Here is a 15,973-nt window from a genome sequence, read left to right as displayed (position 1 = left end):
CGTTATTGTACAGCGCCATCTGTCAGAAAAATCTAGAATGAAAGACCATGAATATTACAATGACATATTTGCTTTTCCAGTTCAACCCTTGAGTGTATGTTGCGGTGTATTTAAGTTTTGTCATTCTCTTCTAACAATAACAGCAACAAAACTATCAAATTTACCCAGTTTTCCAGTTCAACCCTTTCTAAATTATCCTTCTTACGGAAATGTAAAGGAGCATAAAAAACCCTGTATAGATAGAAATAATTTTCCATTTTTTAATAAAAATAAAAAGAGATCAGTTATTTTAAATAAATAATTTGCTTCTGTATTGTATCTTGTTTGGATGTAATAAATCTTACAATATATGAAAACCTCTTTTTTTCTTCTTTAAAAAAAAAAAGATGTTGCGGCGTATTTAAGTTTTGTCGTTACACATTTATGACAAACTACATTTATGCTCATATTTTGGTGTTTTATATTTGTATAGTAACCATATTTGGCGCTGTTTCTAATGTATTTAGGCTATGTTGGATATGTTTGTTTTTTATTTATTTATCTTATTCTTCTCTTATGGTAGGCCTATCTACAGTGGTGGTCAAAATTGATGGCACCCCTGATAAATATGATAAAAAATGGCTGTAAAAAATAAATCTGCATTGTTTATCCTTTTGATCTTTCCTTCAAAAAATTCGCAAATATCTAACCTTTCATTGAAGTAAAAGAATTGAAATTGGGGGGTAAATCACATTATGAAATAAATGTTTTTCTCCAAAACACGCTGGCCATAATTGTTGGCACCCCTAGAATTTTTTATGAGAAAAATATCTCTGAAGTATATTCCCATTAATATTTACCTTTTTTAGCACACCAGAGTGACTAGGAACATGAAATTGTCCAGCTATGACTTCTTGTTTCACAGGAGTTTATATATGAGGAAACACAAAGGCCAAATTCCTTTAATCATTCATCACAATGAGTAAAACCAAAGAATATAGTTCTGATGTGCAGCAAAAGATTGTTGAGCTTCACAAAATAGAAAGTGGCTGTAAGAAAATATCTAAAGAATTGAAAATCCCCATTTTGACCATCAGGGCAATAATTAAGAAGTTATAATCAACTAAAGATGTTACGAATCTGCCAGGAAGAGGACGTGTGTCTATATTGTCTTAATGGACGGTGAGGAGGAAAGTTTGAGTGGCCAAAGACTCTTCATGGATCACATATGGAGAATTGCAGAGATTAGTTGAGTCTTGGGGGTCAGAAAGCCTAAAAAAAATTATCAAACAACCCCTACATCACCACATGTTGTTTGGGAGGGTTTCAAGAAAAATGCTCCTCGCTCCTCCAGAAACAAACTCCAGCATATTCAGTTGTCAGACACGACTGGATCTTCAAAAGGGACCGGATTCTGTGGTCAGATGAAACAAAAAAAAGGGCTTTTTGGCAGCAAACCCACCAGATGTGTTTGGTGCAAACAGGGATAAAAAGTACCCCATGCCTACGGTTAAATATACTGCTGGATCTTATATGTTGTGGGCCTATTTATTTGCTGGAGGTCCTGGACATCTTGTTCAGATACGGTATTATGGATTCTAGCAAATACAAACACATAAAAAATCAAAACCTGACGGCCTCTGCTAGAAATCTTATAATGGGCCGTGGTTGGATCTTCCATCAGGACAACGGTCCAAAACAAACATCAAAATCAACACAAAAATGGGTAACTGAGCACAAAATGAAGCTTCTGCCATGACCGTCCCAGTCCCCTGACCTGATGAGTGGAGTGAACTGAAGAGAAGAAGCACCAACATGGATCTGGGAATCTGAAGGATCTGGAGAGATTCTGTGTGGAGGAATGGTCTCTGATCTCTTGTCAGGTGTTCTCCAAACTCATCAGGCATTATAGGAGAAGACTCAGAGCTGTTATCTTGGCAAAAGGAGGTTGCATATAGTATTTAATAACAGGGTGCCAAAAATTATGGCCAGCGTGTTTTGGAGAAGAACATTTATTTTATAATGTGATTTACCCCCACTTTCAATTCTTTTACTTCAATGAAAGGTTAGATTTTTGTGAATTTTTTGAAAGAAAGATCAAAAGGATAAACAATGCAGATTTATTTTTTACAGCCATTTTTTATCATATTTATCAGGGGTGCCATCAATTTTGACCACCACTGTATATTTGTTATGCTTATTCCATTTGCCGTTGAATAATATCTTCCTGTATTCTTTGTTGGCTCTTCTTTGCCAGTAGAGGGTAGTGTTGGTGCGCAGAGTGCCTATGGTTATGTGTCTTGAAAGTTTGTAGCTTACTGTTTTGTACATCCTGTATTTTTTACAGTCTATGCGTAAAACCGGATTTTGCCTGTCAATGAATAGCATCATCATATAAACCCACATTTCATGTAATTTAGGCTTACTTAACCATTCTTCCAACGTACTGAAGAGAAAATAAGTAGCTATTCGTATCTTTATAAAAGTTCACAATTTTATTGCAGATAAAATAGCCTATAACACAACACTATTAAATGTTTTTTATTAAATAAATATATTATCAGTGTTTTTGTCTGAATAGTTTTCCCTATTTAGAGCATTCAAACAGAAAGGGCAAACTAATATTTCCAAAGGGCCCATCACTAGGTTCTAGGTTCGCATTTAAAGTCTGTGTAGAGAGAATGGTGTCGTCTTAGCGGCCCCTAATTTAATAACAAATGATCGTTGCGACGGAAGCGAATCAATCAAAACTAACTTTAGCTGGAAAATAACTTTATTAAAGAACCGCTATAAAGCCAAAACAATCTCTGTTACCTTAAATTATACGTTTATTTCTGTAAAGCTGCTTTGAAACAATCTACATTGTTAAAAGCGCTATATAAATGAAGATGACTTGACTTGACTTGACTAGGTGATGAGGATCGGTTGATTAAAGAGAAGCTGTCGTTCCCTTTCGAGAACAGTCTCTTGTATTGCGTAGCTATACGCTTATGGGAAAACTCCTTTTCTCGAGAATATTGAAGCCTTTATTTTAAAACGCAGTGCAGCTGCACAGTTCTTTCCTGAGGTTCACTATGAACTCACTAAGTCGTGGCGTGCCCCTTACTCAGCCTGCCTGAAAACATCCACCTCCGCAACGCTCTCTACCATTGACGGCGCTGAGGAAAAGGGATATGAGAAGCTGCCCCCCTAGAGGAAGCGGTGGCCACGCACCTCTGCCCGCCCACCGCTATTGGATAGAGATCCAAGGCGGCTCATCCATCTAAACCCTGCAGAACCACCTCAGCTCTCGCTGGCCGAGCCTACACCTCCACTGGCCAGGCTGCATCGGCCCTGCACACCATGACGGTCCTCCAGGTGTTCCAGGCCAAACTCCTCCGCTCCATGGACAAGTCTGGACCGGACCCCAAGGCTTTTAGGGACCTGCGCAGCAACACTGATCTAGCCCTGCGCGCCACTAAGACCACCGCCCAGGCAATTGGAAGGAGTATGGCCAGTTTGGTTGTGCTAGACTGGTACCAGTCGGGTGTAAACATGGGTGTGGTCTCGAGGAGGAAGGTGATTTCAACAGATCATCCCCGCCCCGACTTGTGGGCCCTCCATGTATGGCCCCTCAATGGATATCTGGGAGCCTTCCAGAAAAAGTCTTAAGCACCATCACTGAGGTTAGAGCACTGTCAACTATGCGCGTCTATGCCCTGAAATGGTCAGTGTTCACCGGCTGGTGTGCAGCCCTGGACCTTGACCCCTATTCAAATCAAGTGCCACTGGTACTTTCCTTTCTCCAAGAGCTATTGGACGCGGGTTGCATCCCCTCCACGCTCCAAGTATATGTGGCGGCCATAGCAGCCTTCCATGCCCCTGTGGCCGGCCGATCACTAGGAAAGAACGACCTCGTTGTGCGCTTCCTCAAAGGGGCCAGGAGGCTGAACCCGCCTCGGTCCCCTTCTATACCTGCCTGGGACCTTTCCACGGTCCTCAGGGCCCTGAAGGGACCCCCTTTCGAGCCGCTTCAGTCGGCTGACCCTAAGACCGCACTCCTGCTTAAGACCGCACTCCTGCTAGCCCTAGCATCAGTCAAGCGAGTGAGTGATTTGTAAGCGCTCTCTATGAGCGCTTCCTGCCTTGAGTTCAGGCCCAACGACTCTAAAGTCTTCCTCAGGCCAAGGCATGGTTATGTTCCCAAAGTACTCTCGTTCAGAGCTCAGGTCATTTCGCTATCGGCTCTTCCCCCATCGGAAGGCGATAGAGACGTGACTCTACTCTGCCTTGCTACCTTAGAGTCTATTTAGAGCATTCTGCCCATTCAGGCAGTCCGAACAGCTCTTCGTATGCTTCGGCAGCCGCACCAAATGGCTCCCTACCAGGTCACTAAGAGACTATCAGAGACTATCACGATGGATAGTAGATGCTATTGCTTTAGCCTATGCATCTATGGGCCTCCAATGCCCCATAGGCGTTAGGGCTCATTTAATGAGAGGAATGGCCTCTTCATGGGCCTGGTCCATGAAGTATATCAATTGAAGACATTTGTGCGTCGGCCGGCTAGTCCTCGCTGTCCACATTTGTGAGATTTTATAACTTAGAGGTTCCTGCTCTGCAGGCACGAGTTCTTTCTGTATAAAAGGGCTTGGCCCCGGGAGGGCCCAAGCCTCTAGTTACTCCTCTGTGGGGCCCGACATGGTCTGGTCCCAATTGGATTCTGACTTTTAGCTCTACTATTAACCTCAGGCTTCTCAGCCCTAGGTGATAGTATAGGGCGAAGTTGTTAAGCTAATAGCACAGTGTTTCAAAATGGGTTCCCATAAGCGTATAGCTACGCAATACGAGAGACCGTTCTCGAAAGGAAACGTACTCGGTTACTTTCATAACCTCGGTTTCCTGAGAGTAAGGGAACGAGTATTGCGTAGCCTGCCGTGCTATTACGTTTGGTTCAGGTGCTTTTGCTTCAGTCGATTTAAACCTGATTCCTATGGCGAAATGGTCTGCTTAAATAGCCAGAAGCCACGCCCATTTAGGCGGGTTTTGGTGCGCGCAAGGTGCTTTGATTCGTTTGTGCGCATCAGCCGCTTCGTCATAGGTTCGTGCAGTTCCCGCAGCACAGCCAATGAGTGCTAGTCAGCTCTGCTCTGTGCTCGCTGTGCAGCTGCAATATTCTCGAGAAAAGGAGTTTTCCCATAAGCGTATAGCTACGCAATACTCGTTCCCTTACTCTCAGGGAACCGAGGTTACGATAGTAACCGAGTACATTTTTTATCAACATTTCCAAACCCACTACATTTCTGGTAAGTGATCTTTTATGAAGAGTTTCAGTCTATGGGCCCTATCTTGCACCCAGCGCAATTGACTTTGTACACCGACGCATGTATCATTCCTATTTTGCACCCGCGCACAGCGGACTTTTCCCTCCACAGACGCACGTCGGTAAACTAGGAAATGCATTTGCGCTGTTGGGGGCGGTTCAGCGCAAAGAGGAGGCGTGTTCCAGCGCAAACGTTCCCTGGTGCTATTTTGCAGGTTTAGAAAACAATTCCGCCACTGACCAGGAAAAACCTAGTCTAAAGTTAGTGGCGCGTTGCGCATGTTATTCATATGCTATTTTGGTGTTTGATGTTGGTTGATACTAGCTCAAAACAAAAAAAATAATTGGAATGCTATCTAGTTGTAGCTATGTTAGCGTGGAAAAAAAGGCCCTCACAGGATGTTCGATGTCTCCCAAATCCCCACACAATAAAATGTGATTTTGTAACATAATCTCTTTTATTTTTAAACAATGTAATATCACTCCCTTATTAATGAACAATTCACATTCATGTTTTTACTCTACATTTGTGCAGTGTTGGAGGATTTAAGGTATTTTTTAAATTTATATAAATAAAAATATATATTTTTTTATATAGGATGAATAGGGAAATTTGTCAAATATAAAAAACAAAATCAACCACAACACAGAACACAAATACACAGTTGTGAAGTGACAACCATGTAGCACATCCACTAGTGGAACGCTCGTGCTCACACACACACACACACACACACACACACCTCCACCCCCCACAAACAGCCCCAACCCCCAAAAATCACCCATAGACATCAATGGGAGACTATAAAAAATTGCTTTTTGTTAAATAATTTGTCAAAAAAAAATCAGTTGCAATGCAGAAAACACAAAAATAATTAGGAGGCGATACCACAACATATCCCTGATGGAGTAAACACACACAACTTTTTTTTTCAACACGTTAAACTCAAGTCATTATGCCTGCTACATACTTCCGATTTCGGCAATCCTATAAGGTCATTACAAATCACACTGTTCGACATGGATCTTATAAACTTGGGTACGATGTATGTAGACTGTATGATGATAACACCTATTGAAACATAGGCATTGTAACGCAAGTTAGTATAGAAGAATAAAACATCATCAGCATGCGATAGCGGCAAACAAATAGAGTGGTGCAGGTATGACATCAATTTGTAGTCCAAAACACGGGAACGAGTTAACATTTTAGCACTTGCGGTTCCATCGTCCCGAAGTCAATGGGTTTTTTGAATGGGATTTTGGTTAAATGGCTGAAATAACATCTGTGCTGAACACAAGCTTAAGTCACTTTCACGTTTTATTCTGCAACATAAAATACATCAGTATTACCCCTCTCATGATTTTTTTAAGCTGTTACATGTCTTGAAAAAGGTTGTTGCTAACAAATGGCTAAATGAGACTACATAGGCTGTTGGGGAGATTAAGTGAAAAAAGTGAAAGTCCTCTGACATGTCCTCTGTATTTAACCCATCCAAGTTAGTGCGCACACATTAGGAGTAGTGAGTAGTGAACACACACACACACTGCAAACCGTAAGACACCCGGAGCAGTGGGCAGCCATTATACTGTGGTGCCCGGGGAGCGATTAGGAGTTTGTTGCCTTGCTCAAGGGCACCTCAGTCATTTCCTGTTGGCACTGGAATCGAAACCACAACCTTCGGGTTAGTAGTTGGACTCGCTAAACATGAGGCCACGACTGCCCCAAAAAATACGTCGAACAAGTAAATTCAGTCCGCTTTTACAGCCTTGTTATGCTTATAATTAATTTTATAATAACTATTTTAACTCAAACTTTCTGGGGAAAATGTTTTTAGATAAAACGTTGAAGTTGTGGGACCATGGTGTGGTTCGTTTTAGCTTCTGGCAACTGCATTTAGGCATCAAAATTCATAAAAGTTGTGTTCATCTGTGAAAATGATCTTGATGGACAAAACGTGTAAGTATTATAAACATTTGTTGATTACAGAGTTTTTTTTTTTCTTTCTTTTTTTGATAATCCAAAAGCCTATTGGGAAATCCTATTGGGTTTTTGTTGAGGGAACCAATGTGATGCTAACTGCCGGTTGGCCTACAAAGTGACGTCGTACCAGCACCACTCTATAGAGCAAGATGAATCGCACATTGGCAATTGTGGCTTTAATAATGTGTGGTGAAAAAAGATGAGGAAGTGAAAGAGGAGAATATTGACACGGTCATGGCTAGGGAAAAGAGTCTGACTTTGCATGCCAATATTGCAAATGGAGCTTGAGGTTTTGAGTTTTAGCGCCATGTCGCATTGATCAATACACCATGTCATGTTTCATTTTTATTAGGGATGCACAATATATCGGCCACCGTATTAGTATCAGCCGATATATGTTCATTTTTAATGTTATCGTTATTGGTTTGGTAAGAAATTTGTCTGAGATCTTAAAGCCGAAAAATAATGGATTATAAGATGAGACACTTCAGATGCGCACTGGTCACCATGATGGTTTTAAATTGCTTGAAATATGATAGGAATCACTATATGGAAGACTCACTGTAAAATAAACAAAGGGAAGTTGACTATCACTTCCTCCCATTGGGTGGGGGGGGGCACTATAGTCCACTCACAGCCTTAAATGTTATACTACAGCATATTCCAGTCAGTCACTCAACCTCTGTTATGATGCCTACTGTTTCACTGGAGGATAGAAATGTAGCAATTGCATTATTTGGGGAATTTTTGGAAATATATCTATTTCGGCTCTGCACAAGGTTATTGAAGGCAACAGTCAGGCAGGATATGCTATTGCTTCCTACAATAATAGTTCTACCAGAAAGACTCGGGAGAATAAATACTGTAACAATTAACATTTATTAACAGCCCAACAAGCAATCAAGTTCTTTGGCGTAGGCCCCGTCCGTAGCTTGCAATCCGAGGGTCCGGATCTGCATATCCTGCCTGAAGACGGAGGCAGGGGCGCAGCCGACCCCCTGCAAGGTATAGGAAGGGACCACCCTGGTGGTGGTGGGGTGGTTGGAGGGAAATACCCATCTTGGTGGTGGTGGGGAGGATGGAGGTGAATTGAAGCGTCAACATCTGCAAACTCAGACGTGTGTAAGTACCAATCTTTTATACCACAAGTTTAGGAATATGATTGGATAGATGAGAAGGTAATAAGTGACGTAACAATTGAGTCTTCCCGGCAGAACTTATGCTAGAGCTTCATTTTCTGTGATCTGCAAGCTTATTCACAAGGTTCAAAGCAAAATGAACTCATGTCTCACACTGCACAGTGTGCACACCACCCACAGGGACAGACTTGAGGTGCGTTCCATTCGACCGTAAGCTGACTGCGAAGTGGACTTCACAGGGTATTCTGCCATCTTAAGTGAAATTCCAGTCCGAAGGGAGTGAACCAGTTCAGTTCAAAGGGTACTGCGAACGCCATAGGGAATAATGGAACATCGATACATCACTCTACAGGAAGTTGATAGCAAAAATCGCAGCTGTCATAGCGCAATGCATCACCAGTCTGACTTCACGATGGTGCAGAGCCGTTGGAAGAGTTTTTAAACGGCTCTGTGACAGAGGAGTTCCGAATGCATTTGAGTATTCATAAACATTTTGTTGTTGTTATACAAACTAGAATATTTATGAATGGTTATGACAATGAATGTTATTTGCATATTCTATATGTAAACAAAATAAAAGTGTTGAGAAGCAGCTGAGGCTTATTATTGTCTACTCATGACTGTTTACTTTGCATCTGCGCATGCAAAAGAAAGTACACAATCTACACAAGAAAGTTCAAAGCAAAGGAAGATATTTGCTTTTAAAGAAGTTGTTTTTCAAGGACTACAACAAACGGCTGGTAGGGACTACACAACATTCCTCCTGGGTTAGTGACATCACTAACCCTAAAATTTACATAAACCCCGCCCCCAGGAACTCGATTTATAGATTATCATGACAGAATATGCTAATCAATGACTAGGAGATATTTAACTCCACATCAGCTGCATAAATTCTTCAACTAACCATTCAGAAATGCCCTGTTGCTTTCTACATGTTGTCACTTCTTCTTGAGTCTTTCCATCATTGTCTGACTCTGGTTTGAACATAAAAGGCTAAAAGTTTTTGACATTTTCAGTGCATGCCTGTGTGAGGTAAAAGGACACAAGATGTTGAAGCTCCGCCCTCTGTGCCGGGAACAGCAGCTCATTTGCATTTAAAGGGACAGACACAAAAACGGTGCATTTTTGCTAACCCTCAAAAAATGACAACTTTAACATGCTATATACAAATATCAGTTGGGTATTTTGAGCTAAAACTTCACATACACACTCTGGGGACATCAAAGACTTATTTTACATCTTGTGAAAAAGGCATTATACCACCCCTTTAAGACTATTGATTAAGAACACATTTACACATATTTAACCAAATAAAAATTTATTTTCAAATTGAATAAAAGTTACTGTACAGCTTCAAATATGTTAATAGTCAATTAAGAGCTGCAATAGTCAATTAAATATACAAGTTGTCTATGTAATAATGTACAGGACATTATGTGCTGATAAGGTGATTGTGCTCGCCCCAGGGTGTCAATCAAAACACATCACAGGATTCAGAATCTTCTCATCTTTACTATGTATTAGTATGTATATGTGTGGTATTTTATCATGAACGCACACACAGAAGATAAAGGTTAAGATACAGGAAGATATGATGCGTGTTCTTCTCTTAACTCCGCTTGCTAACTGTTCAGGACGTTTCTAACTCGCCACCCAACGTCCTTTCCGACATCACCAGTAAGTTTGTCGCTGATTGGTTAGATCTCCTTAACAAATAAACATGTTTTAATTATATATATTAGATACATGATGTTTTTTTGGATATTATGTATAGAAATGCTAGTGTGTTCTCTTTGTCTCTGCTTCTCCAGATTGAAGTGAGGATTAACCGATCAGCACTGGCCTTTTACTGGAAGTTAAAAAATAATAAATAAATAAAAATTCTGTATTATGCAGGCCAGACTAGTATTTTGGTGAGGTCAATGTGTAAAGAAAGACTACACGCCTGCACACATATTCAAATGCACATAGCCTACTACCTATAGACTAAACACATATGCATGTGCACACTGTCAGTTTTCACAGATTTTACTTTTACACATTTTTAATTTTACACAGAGATGATAACGTTTTTCAAAATCTTTCAAAACTTGCACCTTGGAACCGATTTCAAAATTTGCATTCTCGGGCCACCAAACACCGTTGTCATGCAAATTAATGGCCAGAACACATTAAAAGTTTTCTGTTTTCAGTTAAACCGGTATCTTTGCTCAGTTTGGATTGGTATGACAACCGGTTTTTCCTGTTTGGGGTGACAGTTGCTTGCATGATAATTCCTGAACTAGGCCTAATGTTTATTTCCTATAAATATAAAAAACTGGAACTCACTACAAGGGTATTTTTGTTGGTAAAAAAAAAAAAAAAAAGTGAGTCTTTAAATAAAGTTTCTTTTGAAGTTTTTTTTTTTTTTTTTTTTCTAACCACATAGCCTACTGTAGCTTTTTATTAATAATGATAGCAGGCTAATTTTGTTTTTCTTTTGCAGGTAATTGTGAGAGGATGTTATTAAAAGATTCCAACAGACAATATGTGACCCTCGACCACAAAACTAGTCACATGGTTCAATATTATAGGACAGTATAGGACAATATTTGGCTGAGATACAATTATTTGAAAATCTGGAATCTAAGGGTGCAAAAAATCGAAACATTGAGAAAATCGCCTTTAAAGTTGTCCATTTATGTCCGTGATTGTGCTGCATTCATTCACAAAAATAAATGTTTTATATATTAGGACATTTACAAAATATCTTCATGGAACATGATCTTTACTTAATATCCTAATGGTTTTTGTCAGAAAAGAAAAATGTATAATTTTGACCCGTACAATGTATTGTTGGCTATTGCCACTAATATACCCGTGCGACTTGTGACTAGTTTTGTGATCCAGGGTCACTATCACTCACCCTCTCAATATCACTCACTTATTTTACAATAAAGTGGATGGTTGATGCTATTGATCCAACAAGAAAAAATAATAAAAATTGAGGCACAAAAACAGGTATGCATTTTAATTTCACGTAAAGATTTTTTTTGTGTGTGTGCGTGTGATTTCCAGGCATAGAAAAGAAATGTAATGTAACTGTTTAGATGAGAGACTCCAAATATTATGCCAAGGAAGGGTTTGGTGAGTTCTGTCAGTTTGTATAAGTACTTCTAAGTGTTAAATACAAATATGTTATGTCCTGCTCAGCTCTGAAATATATCGTCAGGTAGAAATTGTGCTTAATGAATACAATATCTATAAAATTATCTTTAAAATTCAATATCCAGTAATGATTCAGAAAATAACTCAATTAATTACTCAAAGTGTTTGGATCCTCAAATGTAGCCGCTTTTTATTTTATTATTTACCTTGTCATATCATTCCATTATTTGCCACGTTTTTTAAATATAATACAAGTTTAACAAACTTAAAATATTTTTTTTACAGTCATACTTAATGGATTATGTTGCAAGTATTAAGTATAACTTTTGACAATTCTTAGCATAACCAAAGGCTGGAGTTTAATAATGTGAAGTTTTGTTGCCCCCTCACAGTGTCAGGGTTCTGCCCTGACAGTCTTGTCAGTCTTGGCTCTGTTCAATGTTTCTTTGTTTGTCTAAAGCCAGAGCACATGGCTTTGTCTTTGTTTGTGTTGGCCATTTGCTCCTCTTGTACCGCCTACTTGTTTCACTTTACCACACACCCTTGTTTAGTCCTTGGGTGCTTCTCAATTCCTATTTGTGCATCCTCGTTTCCTTTCCTCGCGTCTCAGCGAGTGTCACTTTATTTAAGAAATTCATAATAAATAATAATAAAGCAAGATACCCTGTTGAAATATGTGAGATGTGTGGTTTATATAAACTGCAAAGGTAAAGTATAAATTAAAATTATTGTGACCGATGTGAAGGGGGAAGAGAATTTATACGTGCGTCACGTTTAAGTCGATAAAACTCTTCCGCAAAGGATATCATGACTCCTCATGACTTCTCAGGAAGCCTCCTCACTCCTCAATCCTCGACTCCTCGCGGTGCAATTAGAGAATTGAGATGTTCTTCAAGATGACTGAGCTCGATCAGTTTCCAGGTCATAGGATGGAGGACGGAGGAGCGAGGAGACGAGGAGGGATATTGAGAAGCACCCCAGTCTGGTCCTTATTTCAATAATTGTGCTCACCTGATCCTCATGTGCTCTGATCCCTTTATATTGTGCTCCTTTCCCTCATGCCTTTGCTGGTTCTTTGCGTTTATGTAGTGTGTGAGATTTTTGCTTGTCTACTGATCTTTTTAGACAGTGTTCCCTGCCAGTTCTAGTTTGTGCATTTTATTCTTTGAGTTTGCTATAGTTTAGTTCTAGTCTTTTGTTCTAGTTTTCTTAAGCTTATTTTTGGTCTCTATATTGTTTTTGTTTTTTTCTCTCTTTCTCTATTTGTAGTTCCAGTTATTTATTCTTAGTATTTTCCTTTTTGTTTATCATTGTTTTATTTTCTATCTGAAGTTAAATTAGCTTAAATTATTAACTTAAATTAAATTATCTTTCTCTCTTGTTGTGTTCGTTCATGTCCTCCATCCTGATCCACCCTGGCTGCTGCTCCCTAGACCAGGCAGTAAGACTGATACAGCTTCAGTTGCAGCTCAAAGTTTCCAGCCTCTGGTTCCTCAAACTACTGCCTGATTTCCAGTGTTGTCATTATCGGGTGCTACTCCATCTCCTCGGTTCTTCTGCCTAGCTTTGCCAAGGTCGGCTCTCATCATGTCTTCCCTTTCTCCTGTTGACTACCCTGTCCTACAGTTTGGATTATCCTCACACCTAACCATCACTATTGTGCCTTGTCTTGTCAATAAAATTAAATCCCTTGGTCATTCTGCATCTGGGTCCTCTTTCTCCATAAGACTGCCGTGACAAAGCCTGACATACAGGCAGAGAAACTCATGCGGCAGATTGGAGTGCAGAATGTGAAGCTTTCTGAATATGAGATGAGTATTGCAGCTCATCTTGTGGATCTGTTGACTATGCAGGTGAGGAATGATGTCACCATCCGACTTTATTTACCAGTAGTTATTTGTCTCTAAAACAGTCTACTTTTGTTTTGTTAAGAGAATGCAAGTCATTGTAACACATGTTACATTGTTACACAAATCATGTGTGTCCACAGATTACATGGCATGACATTGCAGGTCTGGATGAAGTCATAACTGAACTGAAAGACACTGTTATACTTCCGATCCAGAAGAGACATCTGTTTGAAGGATCCAGACTTCTTCAACCTCCCAAAGGCAGGCACTAGGATGAAAATGTTTCTCTAAAGTGCTTTTAAGCTCAACTCCACACTTTATTCTGAGGTGGTTTGCCTGTCATCTTCTCAGGTGTGTTGCTGTATGGGCCTCCAGGCTGTGGGAAAACTCTTATAGCCAAAGCTACCGCCAAAGAGGCTGGATTCCGCTTCATCAACCTGCAGCCTTCCACTCTCACTGACAAATGGTACGGAGAGTCCCAGAAACTAGCCGCAGCCGTGTTTTCTCTGGCCATCAAGCTACAGCCCTCTGTTATCTTCATCGATGAGATTGGTAAATGCTTATGTTGATTTTTATGCTTTGCATTTCCTTCATCCACCCTAATATTGACATCCCAGTAGTTTGTAATTTCATGCTTTGCTTTTGCTGTTCACTGCAATCAGCTGCTCCACTCTGACTGACTGACGGAGTTACATTTTTGCACCAAAAAAGTTTCTTCCCGCTGCCAGAATTGATGGTGGCGAGGAACTGCCCCACAGATATGATTGTCAGTGCGTGATGGAATTCCACTGGAGCTGGTACAGGATTTTTAAACCTCACACACCTAAATGTATTTAAGGAAGTCTTGTAAACCGTGAAGTTAACCCAAACGTGTCCTCGTGTCAGTATGGCCTCCAGTTTGGCCAAAATTGATGTTGCCATTATCACCCGTTTGTACAGGCTTCCAACTTGGGCTGCACGATTTGGGGAAATGTAATATTGCGATTATTGAGGTCAATATTGCGATTGTGACTTGCTTGGTTCTTAAGGAAGATGCACACTCACAGATTACTGATAATGCTGAAATGTGTATTTCTCAACTCAAGCTAGCAACAACTAGAAGTGCACAGTGTTTTCAAATTAAAATAATATCTTTACAAAATGAAATTTCTTTGCATTGCTGCAAATTTGTTATTGTCTCAATACAGCTAAATAAAATAATTAGAACAATAAATAAGAAAATTTGTATGTTCATGAAAATAAGATGTCTTGTCCAAACAGGGATGTAACATACTTTATAATAATTCTTGAAAAGGAAACAGGATATAAAAGTGTGGTTCACTCAAACCACTACAACTGTTGTCTGTCATTTAAGAAACAACAACTGGTACTTCCAAATCATCTTTCTAAAAAGTTCTACTTACTGTATCACTTGAGAGGTTCTTTGCCAAAAAACAAACATATCCACCTTGTCTGGTTTCAGGCAGGAGTGATGCTTCAATACAATATTACCACTAGTACTAAAAGCTCTCTCTGATGCAGAGCTTGTTGTTTGTATGCTTGTATTTCTGTGCTAGTTTGCATAGCCTAGGGAAGTTTATTTTGTGAAACTTCCACCATTTCAGTGGATCTTCTCCGTGGTTTACACATGACATGTAAATGTAATCGTTGAGATTCTCTAAACTGTACCAGCAGGTGGATTTTTCACATCCAGGCTATCCTTCTCCATTGCTGCAGTGCTTTGGGCATGTTTTAGAAATCTGTTACATGGAATTGTTACCAGTTAAGTAAACACTATGGTTTCACTCACTATCAGCTCAGAGATGACTCGTACCTTTAAGGTCTGGGTCTCTTCTGCAGATATGTATTGTGTTTGGAACCTTGGGTCTAGGAATGTAGACATGTTTATCAGGTCCTGCGAGAATTCATATTTCTCGTTGAGGTAGTTCAGAATTTTTGATTTCAGTGATTTGGTCAGGCCAGTGTCCTCTTCCTCTTCAGCCAGCACTGAGGTGTTCAAAAGATGCAGAGCAGGCTTAACACAAGATATGGCATGCTCTGGGAGGTTGCCCATGCAGCAACATAGTGTCGGCCCAGATCCGGCCCACATCTGGTGCGTGTGGAATCCATAATATATATGTTATATATATGAAACATATAATATATATGTTGCTGTCTGGGTGAGCTCTCTTTGTGCTTCCCTCAAGGCCACTCTCTTCTTCCACCTATGGGAGAAGTGGCCCACAATCTTCCTGCATATCCCCGTAGCCCTGTTAATGCATTGTGCATTCTTTCAGAGCATTTCCTGTGAATAAGACAAAACATTTACTAATTACAGTGACATTACAAAACATTTAATGTTCACACTCTGATTAAATTACCAGTTCAACATAAATCAGTAATACAAAATAACAACAAACGCAGTTAATGTTCATATCATGTTACCACTCGGCCGTTCACACCAAGCGCGATAACTATAAAGATAACGATAAAGATAACAATATATGCGTCCACACCAACGACCGATAACGGTCTCTTTATTCTAAGCATGCGCGCGCCCGGATGATCCAGATCCATTTTAAATGCGCGA

General features: G+C 40.0%; 1 protein-coding gene across 1 annotated transcript; it reads left to right on the top strand.

Moving 5' to 3' along the window:
• Positions 1-12,620: 12,620 nt before the first annotated feature.
• Positions 12,621-14,593, top strand: LOC308707342 (outer mitochondrial transmembrane helix translocase-like). The gene is made up of 6 exons (XM_081393735.1): positions 12,621-12,642; positions 12,988-13,128; positions 13,282-13,407; positions 13,545-13,665; positions 13,756-13,956; positions 14,067-14,593. The coding sequence occupies exons 3-6, from the start codon at positions 13,321-13,323 to the stop codon at positions 14,078-14,080; spliced, it is 423 nt and encodes a 140-aa protein (XP_081249861.1). The 5' UTR covers positions 12,621-12,642; positions 12,988-13,128; positions 13,282-13,320; the 3' UTR covers positions 14,081-14,593.
• The last annotated feature ends 1,380 nt before the right edge of the window (positions 14,594-15,973 follow it).

This window comes from Scardinius erythrophthalmus, assembly GCF_964197995.2.
Source record: "Scardinius erythrophthalmus genome assembly, chromosome: 18".
Classification (NCBI taxonomy): domain Eukaryota; kingdom Metazoa; phylum Chordata; class Actinopteri; order Cypriniformes; family Leuciscidae; genus Scardinius; species Scardinius erythrophthalmus.
This window is presented reverse-complemented; position numbering and strand designations above follow the sequence as displayed.

Coding starts and splice junctions, on each gene's coding strand:
- LOC308707342 (XM_081393735.1), top strand. CDS start 13,321: ATGCGGCAGATTGGAGTGCAGAATGTGAAGCTTTCTGAATATGAGATG. Junction 13,408..13,544: donor TGGATCTGTTGACTATGCAG/GTGAGGAATGAT, acceptor GTGTGTCCACAG/ATTACATGGCATGACATTGC. Junction 13,666..13,755: donor ACTTCTTCAACCTCCCAAAG/GCAGGCACTAGG, acceptor TCATCTTCTCAG/GTGTGTTGCTGTATGGGCCT.